Source organism: Notamacropus eugenii, chromosome 1, assembly GCF_028372415.1.
Source record: "Notamacropus eugenii isolate mMacEug1 chromosome 1, mMacEug1.pri_v2, whole genome shotgun sequence".
Classification (NCBI taxonomy): domain Eukaryota; kingdom Metazoa; phylum Chordata; class Mammalia; order Diprotodontia; family Macropodidae; genus Notamacropus; species Notamacropus eugenii.
In genome coordinates this window covers 85451817-85463939 of record NC_092872.1, presented here as the reverse complement: position 1 = coordinate 85463939, position 12123 = coordinate 85451817, and the positions used below count along the sequence as shown (strand labels likewise).

Here is a 12123-nt window from a genome sequence, read left to right as displayed (position 1 = left end):
AATCATCAAAGAAGCTAGCTCGCCCTGGTCCCTAAAAGGGGAAACAGGATGAATCCAGATATCAATATACATATTTTGAGAACATATACTAAATGATTTTTACAAGGTTTTTATCTTGGAAAAATAATTTTCCATGTTGTTTCTTTTCACAAAAATATAAATATTCCACTTTGAAGGAACGTTGATGAAAATTGTAGGTGATCATGGGCTTCCAAGAGGTCACTACTGTTCTTTCTTTTAGGAAGGCTAGCAGACTAGGCTCTGAGACTAGAATCTCACATCTAAATTTTAATTGTAGTCAGTTTTTTTAAATAAGAGGTAAATTAAGTCTAAGGAAAGTAAGTTTCTGTGTTTAATAAAAATGGAATCTTCCTTTAAAATTCTAGGATTAGAGAATGTTACACCAGGAATGGACATTAGAGGTCATCTTGTGACCCAATATGGGGTTGTGACCCCCAGTTTGAAAAGCACTGAAGGGGGTCACTAGTGGAAAAAGTTTAAGAAGCCCTGAATGCAACCCTCCCTTTATTCCAATGAAGATGATGGGGCTCAGATAAGTGCAATGACATGTCCACGATCACAAATGTACTGAATAAATGCAGTTAAGCTACTGTTATGGGCTGGAATTTGATGAACAAAAAGCAGTTATGTTGAGCTATTTTTATAATTCAAAAATTATATGAGTATGCATGTCATCTATAAGGGAAAAACATGTAGATCAATGAGGGTGGGATAATTTCATTTTCTAAATGAATTTCTAAAAAAAACCAAAAAAACCTTTTCATATTATAACCATTTTAGTTCACCAAGGATTAAGTAAGAAATATGATGTCCTTACTTTCTTCCATCAAAATACTCTTTCTCAGAAATGTGAACTGTTTATCATGTATCTCGTTTAATATCGCAAACTATAAAGTATTTTAGAGGTGATTTCTTGGGGGATTGAAAATACAAATTGGTAATGCTTTTAAATGCCACCTAATGAATTTTAAACATTCATACCATTTTGCTTTCATCAGTATTTTGGGGGAAAGATTGATTCTATAATAATTAAGGTGATGAAATCTCTCTGCATCAATAAAAGAGGTTTAATTATGATCTTATCTAATTTAAGCCTCCTATCCAGGTATAAAAAAGGATGCAGGAAGGTTTAAATAGAATTCTAGAATCAGATATTATTTTTATTTGAGGGCAAAGGGGCGGTAGAGCGATTAGGGAACAGAGATTGAGGTTTAAGATTTAAAATCTATTTGATGATAAGAACTGAACAATTTCCTACTAGTTTCCCTGTTAGACACTAATTTTTCTTATTGTTGCAACAAATAAGTAATTAAATGTTTATTCTAATAAATACAAGTGGAAACAGAGCCATGAAAATAAATACTCTGCAAATGAGAAACCAAAATCACATGGGTGGTCCTGAATATTACAGTAAGCGTAAGGAACAATATTAAACAACTTTGGAGAGCACATTTTGATGGAGTGAAGGAGATGTTAATTTCACAAAAGAGAAATGTTTTCTTAAGTCTGCATTCATTCTGGATACGATGGAAGAGTTCACTCAACTACATTACTTCATGATAACTATGATGATCCGGAAAGGTTTTTCAACCTAAAAGATTCCTCAATTCTTTGACAGACCAGGAAAAGGAAATAGAGGGAAAAAAATCAACAAAAATCAACAAAAACAACAACAAAAAACCCAGAATAAAGCTACATAGCAAACTTGTAAAAAGAATGACTCCGGGAATGTACAGGGACAGCGTGCACATCAATGAATACTTACATAAATGTCTGCACCATAAAATCCATCCTGGTAAACAACACTGCAAGGATGCACACACAAAGAAAAACATCCATATTAGTGCATTTCCACATGCAAACACACCAACCCCTGCACTGGTGAGGTTATTCTTGTCACAAGAATGAAGAAGGTATAAAGGGGACAATGTTCACATTGCTTAAGGAGGTTGGGTGGAATATCAATAGCTCTAGCTGGGCAAAATGAAATTTGCATTTGTTTTAGCCAAGAAGCAGGGAATGGTGGTGGAGTGTATATTAAATTGCTGAGTTTTTAAGGACGGAAATGTAGAAATGCATCCATTTTAAATTTAGAAACTGTTGAGTTTTAACAAATGAAACCTAGACAAATACTGCTTTGGAAAGCTAGTTTTGCATTCAGCGAAGACTCAAATTTTCTACTTAATATATTAAATGTTAGCAAATAAGTGCCTTGAAACTGTGGCTTATTTAGCTATGTCTATGTAATGGGACACAGCCGAATGATTTTTATTTTAAAACGCAGAATTATTTTTTAAAATATGAAACTACAGTAGACCCAGGAATTTCCTTTTAGCCTCTAGATCATATGCATTTTGTCACATTTACATATCATTCATCCTAAATTGTACATTGTAAATTTAGAACACAGTCTTCAAACCTCTAATTTTCTCCAAGAAAAATGACCTGCACACTCTTAGAACTACTTCTAATTATTACAGAACAAACTCAGTCCTTTAATTAATTTCCACAAAACTACCTTTACAGAATCACAGTCTCTGCAAGAAAAGGCCTACTGTACTCTAGAGAAAACCTGACACAGAATGTTTTAAAATATTCTTTGTCTGGCTCAGGCTACGGACCCCCAAATACATTCTAATACCTCAGGGCCAAATGGCATTTTACAAGTTAGGGAACCCACCGGATTCACTTTTTCTGTGGCTTTTCCAGATGATTCCTGATGCTGAAAGAAGATGGATATGTTAAACCTATTAAAGCACACAGATTTTAAATAGAAAATCAGCCCTTGATCACTAAAGTACCTTTTCTGGATTTCAGCAGCAGAGCTGGTTTTATCCCCAAACCAGTACTCTGTTAGAAAAAATTTTATAAAACACATGAATGCTTCTGTATATGATTTGGAGGAGAACTTAAAAAGCATGTCTAAAGGAGACTTTTCAGAGCTGACGAAGTCTGATGTACTGTTGTCTTTACTAACGTAGAAAGGGTTACCAGGGCTTACTTATGAGGTGGTCAGGTATGGCTTTCTACTATTTTTATTTTTATTTTCTAAGAATAAGATTCAGCATCCTACATGAGAAGTAGCAAATAGCTTAAACTCCCAATCCAACATACTGAAATAGAAAATGTTGTGAACCGTTGTCCGAATTCTCTTTAAAGCAATTCAAATGCGTATAGCTTTTGTCCTTCTTGAAACAGGCTCAGTATATTCTATGGGGCCTCAAAATAGACATGAGGCAACAGGACAAGCCATACAGAGGTGTTTGGGGCTCAGAGCTATATTCAGGTTTCAAAACTCCCAAAATATTGCCATTCTAACTTATTCTACTTCTGTTTGGGAACACTTGGGGATGCTGTGGGGGCTGGGGTTGGGGAAGAAGACAGAGGAAATACTATGAAAATACTTTATTCTTGATAATTGTGATTGATAATAATCATAGGTGTGATAAGCATGGCATCGGGAGGTTATACAAAATTACTTTGAAATCACCTCTAATAATGTAGTCCCTGTTCCAGTCAAGCTAAGTCTACAAGTCATTCTTTGAATTCGGCATTCTTCCTCCTGCCTCCATGACTATGCACAGATTTTCCTTTAGGTTTAGAATATTTGCCCACTCAGTCTCCCTTCATAGCTCAGTTCAAGAATCATCTCCTAGGGGAAGACGCCTTTCTTAATTCCCCTGATTGCTAGTATTTTGTCAGTCTCAAAAAATCTTGTATTTATTTCTTTGTTTAAATATTGTATTTCCCCAGTAGAATACAAGTTCCCTGAGGTAAAATGTGTTCTTCTTTGTAATGCCTTTGAATCTCTAACAGTTTGTAAAAAGAAGGCACTTAATAAATGCTTGTTGAATTGAGTTGAATGGATGGCATATAAAGTTATAATGAGTACGAAAGAACCTAAAGTATTCTCAGCAGAATTGTTACCTACTTTTCCAGATACATCTCTGATATGAATGATAAGGCAGAACATGAAATGGGACTAGGAACGAATTTTAAGACTTAGGTGTAATCTCAGTTAAGCCACATGGTAGCCAGATTGCTAACTTACTAAAATAAGACTGAAAGTTAGATTAGGTTATCTCCAAACCTCCTTCCAACTCTTGACAGTCTGATTTTATTAAATGAGATATGGTTTTCCAAGTGCTTTGAAAACTGTAAGGTGTTACAAAAAGTATTATTTTTTAAAAAGATCAAAATCCAACTCCTAAAAGTAAAGAATTACACCTTTATTTTTATTCAAAGAAGAAACATCATTCAGATGTTAATAGGTATTTTCCCATTCATTCTTCAAGCAGTATTACCAAAATTTGATTCTTTAATATGTATTATAATGGTTTCATATGCATGAACCCCTTCAAGGTTCACATCTTTTTAACTTCACATGAATACAAGCATCTATCTGACACAATAAACTCTAGCCATTTCTTTGTTTTCCACTCCTTTTACAGAACCATAGAATTACAGAGCTGTATGAGTAAAATGGCTCCTCCACGATCAGATCGCTGGTCTTGAACTCAGATTTCCTGATTCTCAGAGTCAATGTTCTTGTTATCATGTTGGTCATGCCATAAAGTTAACTGAAATTGGGGACTGTTTCCATTTCTTTTAACTCATATGCTGTATTTATAAGAAGACAGGGTAAAGATGTGGTATCATTTAAGCTAAAAGGCCCACTGCTAATGAAAGAGACTGGGGTTTGGTGGTGGTGGAGTTCAAAGCCTCACTTAAGTTCTTATCTGTTCTACACTGATCGGTATTATGAGACAATCGCTAAATTATTTGCTTTGTCCATCTTGAATATGGTCTCATCTGTACCCAGATAAGATCTCAGTTACATTTGTTTTGTACTTGACTTTTTTCAAAGTGTCCTTTTAATTAATTTCATTTGAGTTTTCTAATAACTTTGTTTCATTTTTCAAGTGCCAAGTAATGAATGACTTCATCTTTGGTTTTTAGGATATCATGAAGTACACTGACCATCTTTCTTAATTATCCTTAAGGTATTTATATACCTATATTACAGAAGGAGAAAGTGAGGCACTTAGAGGCAAAGTTCATTACCGAAAGTTACACAGAGAGAGGTTAGGAGAAAATCAAGTCCAGAATCCAACATCTCCTGCTACCTTTTCCTTATCATTGTCTTTTAAAAACATCGACAGACCTAAATTATTAAGCCCTCAGGGCACATACTCAGTTAGTTTAGTGAGTCATGAAAGAAACACTCCCTAGAAGTTTCTGCTTATACATGTGAAAGTAGGCCTTATACATTTCCTTTGACTTAGGCTTTGTCATCAGAAGATATGAAAGTAAAGTTAAGTAGATGGCAATGATCATGTTGATTCCATGAATGAATACTTCAGGTGTGCATATGCCAAAAGAGTGGTATCCACTAGACAGAAGATCTCTGGTAAAAGGAGACAAATTAAGGAAACCTTGAAGTTAGGCTATCTAATTGGTTCAAGAACCAATGGACTTTGGAACAATCACCTAAAGAGACCCTGTGAGGAAGAGAGTTTTGCCACAAGTTTCATTTTCTGGAGAGAATCTGCCAAAGGAAAATATCTTACCTGCAAAATCATAATCACCTGGGTCCCTGTTCATGCTCTTTTGCTCTTCCCAAGCACAAGTCAGATGCCCTACTCTACCTTTTCCTACTCTATATGAGTAAAGTAGATGAGAACGTGGATCCCTTTTGCAGTTTATCAACTCAACTTCTACTTTGAAACAAACCTGTTTCCCCAGGACAAAATGATCTCCTGAGTCTTCGTAATGATTAGGGAAACCATGCAATACCGAAACACACAGATGGAGAGGGGACAATTCACTTATGATGTTAGTTCTACATGATACCTAGTATGCCAGTGGTTGCAAATATCTAGATATCTGGCATCATGACAAATAAAATTTCTGGATACTAACATGAATTTTTTTTCTTTTCATTCAGTTGTTTAGTTATCATAACAATACAAGCCACAGAGTTCCACTTTCCAAGTTTCTTTGAAACCACATACCTTTATTTTTGAGTTCCACTTGTAGCTCTCAAAAACTTTGCCTAGCTCTTTACTATTAAATTGGAATTACAAAAGACCACATCATTAGCAGAAGAGCTATGAGTACTACTACAAAAATGTTTAGGAATCTAGGATGCTAAATCCAAATAATTTCCTGGGTATCCACAAACATATTATTTTTGCAAGTTGAATATGACTGCACAGCTCCCTTGTGGAAAAACCATTAATTAGTTATGCATGACTATCTCCAACAAAGACTACTTTTCTTATAAGTTAGCAAATTTTAATTTTATAGCAGGTGTGTTATTCTGAGATTTTATAAACTACTCATGTGAGAATATGCCACATAATTTTACTTTTATGTTTTTCTGCTCAATATAGTAGTGAGATACTATGGGTACATACCAAAAAGATGCAATTATCCTCCACTGAAATAAGATACTTTTAAGCCAAACTAATGTGGTATAAATGTGCAATTTTGAATTTATAGCTATAGGACCTTGTTTTAGTTGTTTCATAAACCTAGAAAGTAATTTTTTAGTTTTCACAACTCATACTAAAATATACATGGAAAAAACATGTACATGGAAAAAAAATCTCTCTAGAATTCAGTTTCAAAAATGGGCTTACCATAGTCCTGATGTGATCAGGCTTCATTGTTATGATTATAGTGCCACAGCCCATTAAATAAAAAGATCAGAGGTATTATATATATCTCATGAAAGTCCATTTTACTAAAGGGAGAGGGGGATAACAGGATGTCGTTTTGGTCTAGCCTAGTTTGGGTAGCTCATAATCTGACATACTGATTAAAATCTCCTGAATCTCAAGCAATTAGACACCTATTACGAGTAAAATACATCATGTTAGGGAGAAAACCTCAACATCTAATGACTAATGTCTACAAATTCAAATCTGTAAAGCTTTAAAATAAAGCCTCTTGACTTTTCCAACAGCTTTCTGAATGCAATCTAGAACATCAGGAGAGCCAGACCTTAGAAATCAGTTTCCTGGTCTAATTACATTTCCCTTCATGAAATTACATATATCTTCCCTTGATTAAAGTCAAGTATTACTGCAATTCTTCATAGAACTTAAAGGCACAGGTGAGCAGTATCTCCTGATAACAATCACATCACACAATTCCATTTGATCTTAGAGGTAATTAAATAGAATTTCACCACCATTCCCTTAGGATTTGGCAAGAGCTGAGTCATGAATTGCAGCCATCTATGGGAAAAAAAGAGGTGTCATTTTTTTTGTCCCTTCCCTTAACCCCTCCCCCCCCCGAAAAGGGAGGAAATAAAGGCAAATGCTATATTTGGAAAAATGAAATAAAACAATTTTTATTTCATTCAGTTTTCACAAGTCTCTATTTGAGTTGATGCTCAATTTATTCCTTCTCTTTTTTGGCAAACACTTCATCAAATGAAATCTTGACTTTAGTACATGTGTCATTCGGGAGGGGCAAAAAAACACCACCATGATTTTTGTGTATAAAAATAGTCTGGGGCCCAATTTCAAGGGTTAAGAATGATCCAACCTCCTTAATAACCAGATGTTTGCAATCATAAAAAATACATCTTTGGCTGTAACCATTTCTCTGTTCTACAGCATTCGGTCTCAAAGAGAATTTACATAACAACATGTGACATATAAAATGCTTAAAGCCACCAACCATGACAGGACAAATTACACTCATTTTTCAATACTGGGTGCAAGGTGCTCCACTTCAGGCACTTGGATGGGCTGCATGCTGGGTTGGTTCCAGTGGGGAGACAAGACCAGCATGCACTGCACTCACAAACAGCTCAGTGCCTCAGGGATGAGGACCAAGGGAAACTGCCACACTTACCCTCCGTAGGCTGGAATTGGGGGAGGAGGAGCTGCTGCCCGAAAGGTGTTGTAGACTGTACGGCCACGGCCTCTGAGGTGGGCTCCTCTGTAAGCAGCAGCTGCAGTTGCGGCTGGATATGGGAAGCCAGGCACTATGGGAAACAGAAGAGAAAGGAGGAGAAGGGGAAGATGGATGGATCAGACACAGGAGGCAAAGCCCAAAGCACTCCTCATGTACATGTGGACACACAGGGGGAGGATGGAGGAAACCTACCATCATCCTAGGACGTGTGGACTCTGTTTCCTCATCTGTAAGGGGCTTAAACTAGATAACGTAGAAACAGTCCTTTCTAGCTCTCATGTTCTAGACTGTAACCACAACAATAACTATTATTATAGCTAACATTTTTATAGCGTCTGCTCTATGCCAGGCACTACGCTGAGCACTTTACAGTGATCTCATTTGATTTTTACAATAACCCTGTAAGGTAGGTGCTATTATTATCCTCCTATTACAGATGAGGAAACTGAGGCAAACCAAAGGTAAGTGACTTGCCCAAGATCACAGAACTAACAAGTATCTGAGGCTAGATTTGTACTGTGATCTTTCTGACTTCAAGCCTGGCACTCTATCCACCATGCTACCTAAACAGAGGAAGTATATTAAAGGTTAGAGAAACAAAAAATGAGATTTGATTTAAGACAAATGCTCTTACATATATGTCTTGTAAGACCTGCTTTAAAACATAACTCCAAAGAATGGGATATGGGAATTTTTCTGTGCTAAAAACTGAGCCAACCTGTGTAATTGGTTTCAAAAGTAAGCAGTTTGTAATACCTTACTATTAGAATTGAATTAAGGACCAAACAGAGTAGAGGCTGGTTGTGGTAGGCAGTATGCTATTTAATATTTATGAGAAAGATTCTCTTTATCCCTGTCCCCTTCCCCACTCCCCATTCAAAAGGGGTTTTGAGGATTTCAGGATAGTAAGGCAACAGGAATGAACCAAACCAGGCTGATTTAAGATTTCTGCTTTAGTCTGAAAACTTTAAAAGGTAAAAAGAGAGAGCGCACCTTCCGGCTTTATTTCCCTCTCAGGTTTCCTATAACATATGCTGTCTATAGCACCTGGATTTCCTGGCTGGTGTTTCAACAAATATGCTTTAAATAGCAGAGACGTGTGAATCTTAATGTAGAAAGTGAGTAGATCCTAGTATCATAGATGAGAAGCGACGAGATGAAAAACTTGCTTCCACATTAGGGGTGGGGACGCGAGTGAGGGGAGAGATGGAAAGCAGATTTGATTCTCGATGTGGCTTTCCACAGTTTAAATATTAAGCTTTCATAGAAACACACTGAATTTTGAAATAAAGAAAATGAAAAATTCACTATCTGCTGAAGCAGCTGGCTGCTTGAGTGAGGGAATACTGTAATTATGCTGACCCATCCATTATCACCTGGCTACAGTACCTTCCAAGCTTTACAAGATCCCTCTCAGCGACAAGCAGGTTTTACAGTAATTCTGTTAGGATTTAGATGTTGAGATACAACATGAAACAGAACCACAGCGATACAGCAAGAGGAGAACATTCTGGTAAAAGTCAATTTTATACCTCTTTGTTACAAAAAAGAAAATGCTTTTTAGATGCCATCTAAGGTATTTACAGGTCTTAACATATGGCTTTTGGGTTTCCAGCAGACTGCATTAGAGAAATTCCTATTTTATTAAAGGAATGCAAACTTGTCTATGAATCAATTTTAGGATTTAAATTTCATATTCTTGAGGAGTCCAGGTATACATAGCCAAGACAGAGAAATGAGAAACCATCTTATGAGCTGGGCCAGGGTAGACCATCCATATGAAACTTCTGAACTTCAAAGTGAATTCTTCACTCAGGTATCCATTTCATTTCAATTACCTTGAGGAGGGAGCTGGGTGGCACAGCAAGTGCATAGTACAGGGCCTGGAATCAGGAAGACCTGAGTTCAAATCCTACCTCAGACACTTAAGAGATGTGTGACCCTGAGAAAGTCACTTAACCTTGTTTGCCTCAGTTTTCTCAACTGAAAAATGATCTACAAAAGAAAATGACAAAACCACTCCAGTGTCTTTGCCAAGAAAAGCACACATGGGGTCACTAAGAGTCAGGCACAACTGAAACAACTAAACACCACCTTGAGTAGGCATAATTATCCTTTGAAATTCATTTATTGTGCAAATGTATATCATCCTCATGAAGGCTCTCTTATCAACATGTAGAATTTATATCAACTTGTTATCACTGGCAGGAGCAGGGAGCATTAATAGAAAATCCACTCTGGTATATTCCATTTGGAATGCACAATAAATGGATTTCAAAGGATATTTCTGCCTGCTCTATGTAATCGCAGTGAAATGGATACTTGAGTGAAGAATTCACTTTGGGTTTATTCACTGAGGGCAAAGGCCTCTCTTCACACCCTATGAGCTTTCTAAGATACCAAATATCAAGGAAAAGGTGACTATCAAGAAATATCTGCTGATGAACAGTAGACAAATGACTTAACTGTATTACAATCAAAGTTCTCAGGGTGACAATTTTCATTATTATATTACAGCCACACTTCCCAGGGTGATAATTTCCATTTTTATATATGCTGCCTTTGCCCAGAAACCACAAAGTTAGAAAATATATTTTCTCTATAAAAAAACAGCATGGATCAAAGGATAACAACTTTGGAATTCTTACAGCTTTTAATTTTGTTAAATACTATTATAATTGAATGGTGTTGGTGTTTGAGTATCTATTTTGGTCACACTGGAGAGCAGTGCACAAACTTGATAGGAAATACATGTGGAGAGGCATTCGTGTCTTTTTCTGTCACCATATAAAAAAGATAAGCTCTTTCTGGAAACGCAGGACAGTACAATACCAGAACATGATAAATGATAAATGTATGGGGGGAAAATGACCTGAGAATAGTATAACTGAGCAAGTATTTACAAAACACCTGCTAAATGCAAAATGGTATGTTGGGCACTATTAGAAGGAGTGGATGCAGAAATGGAATAAGTAATCATCCTTCTATTTATGTTGAATGTTTTGGCGTATTTATTCAGGTTGGCCACTGTCTTTCTTCCTTCCATTATTATAAAAAAGGGAGATTCAGGGGAAAATACGTCAACGTGGTTAGTGACTACTGTTCAGAGCAATCACTGTGCTGACTCTACCAATATGCTTTTATAGACGAAGGGTGCCACATAAGATCGCATATTTGAAATAATTTATCTAGAACAAGATAGAATTAGCTTTCTCTGAACTATGCAGATTCATGTCTCAATTCTGTTTGATATTGTAAACAAAGAAAAGTAATAAGCTTCCCTCAAACACAGGTAAGGTGCTGCTTCCCACTTGGGGTCTTCACAGATTTCTGCAGTGGCTACTCTTGTCCCCCCAATCTATACCTATGTATCCATCCACCCATCTATCTATGTACCTATCTATCCACATATATATGTTGTATTTACTTATATGTGCACATACTGATTGCCATAAATAGAACGTATGCTCCTAAACCACAAGGACTGCTTTGCTTTTGTCTTTGGATTCATGGCACAACACTCAACAAACAGCAGATTCTTAGTAAATGCTTAGTGAATGAATGAATGGCACCTGAAGTTGTCAGATCCTTACAGAAAGCTTTTCAACCTAATTTAAAAGGAAAAACAACAACACTATTGCAATTCTCAAAATTGCTGGAATAAAAAAGAGACATAAAGATAAAAATTATAATTGTCCAGCATTGGCTTTCTCATCAACTTGCTGACTTGTGAGGAAAGGGTATGGTAAGGGAAGGATATTTCTAAGTCTGCCTATTTCAGTTTGACTTTGATTGTTTTAACCTTAGGTAATAAACACTGAAGCAAATCATTAATAAGGAACAGTGGAATGTGTTCAGGTTGGGTTGCTAACACTAAAAAATCATTTAGTGTCTGACCAGGAGAAGGAAAAAAAAACAACTGAGGATCATTATGCTGGAAAGGTTCCCATTTAAACCTTATCTGGCACGAATCAAAGTGAAAAATTTGGTTATCACTGCAATGAAAATTGGATTTAGTCCATAAGCTAAAAATGGGTTTCTCGAGAAGATCACAACATAAGAATCTTGGGAATACCTACTGACTGCACATCTTGTTGACAGATAAACATCCCTACCTGAATCTTTCCCATCCATTGGGCTGCAGTCTTACAAAGTAAATATTTTTATATG

The 12123-nt window shown here is 36.3% G+C and overlaps 1 protein-coding gene across 15 annotated transcripts in view; it reads right to left on the bottom strand.

Annotated features, from left to right (window-relative positions):
* RBFOX1 (RNA binding fox-1 homolog 1) overlaps window positions 1-12123 on the bottom strand; it is a 377245-nt gene that overhangs the window by 45445 nt on the left and 319677 nt on the right. For 8 of the 15 annotated variants that reach the window (XM_072608585.1, XM_072608562.1, XM_072608545.1 and 5 more), the window contains 2 exons: window positions 7891-8023; window positions 1787-1826 (listed from right to left, as the gene is read on the bottom strand). In XM_072608585.1, coding sequence (XP_072464686.1) covers window positions 1787-1826; window positions 7891-8023 — 173 coding nt within the window. The remainder of the gene's footprint in view (window positions 1-1786; window positions 1827-7890; window positions 8024-12123) is intronic. The other 7 variants (XM_072608534.1, XM_072608517.1, XM_072608553.1 and 4 more) reach the window with 1 other exon arrangement.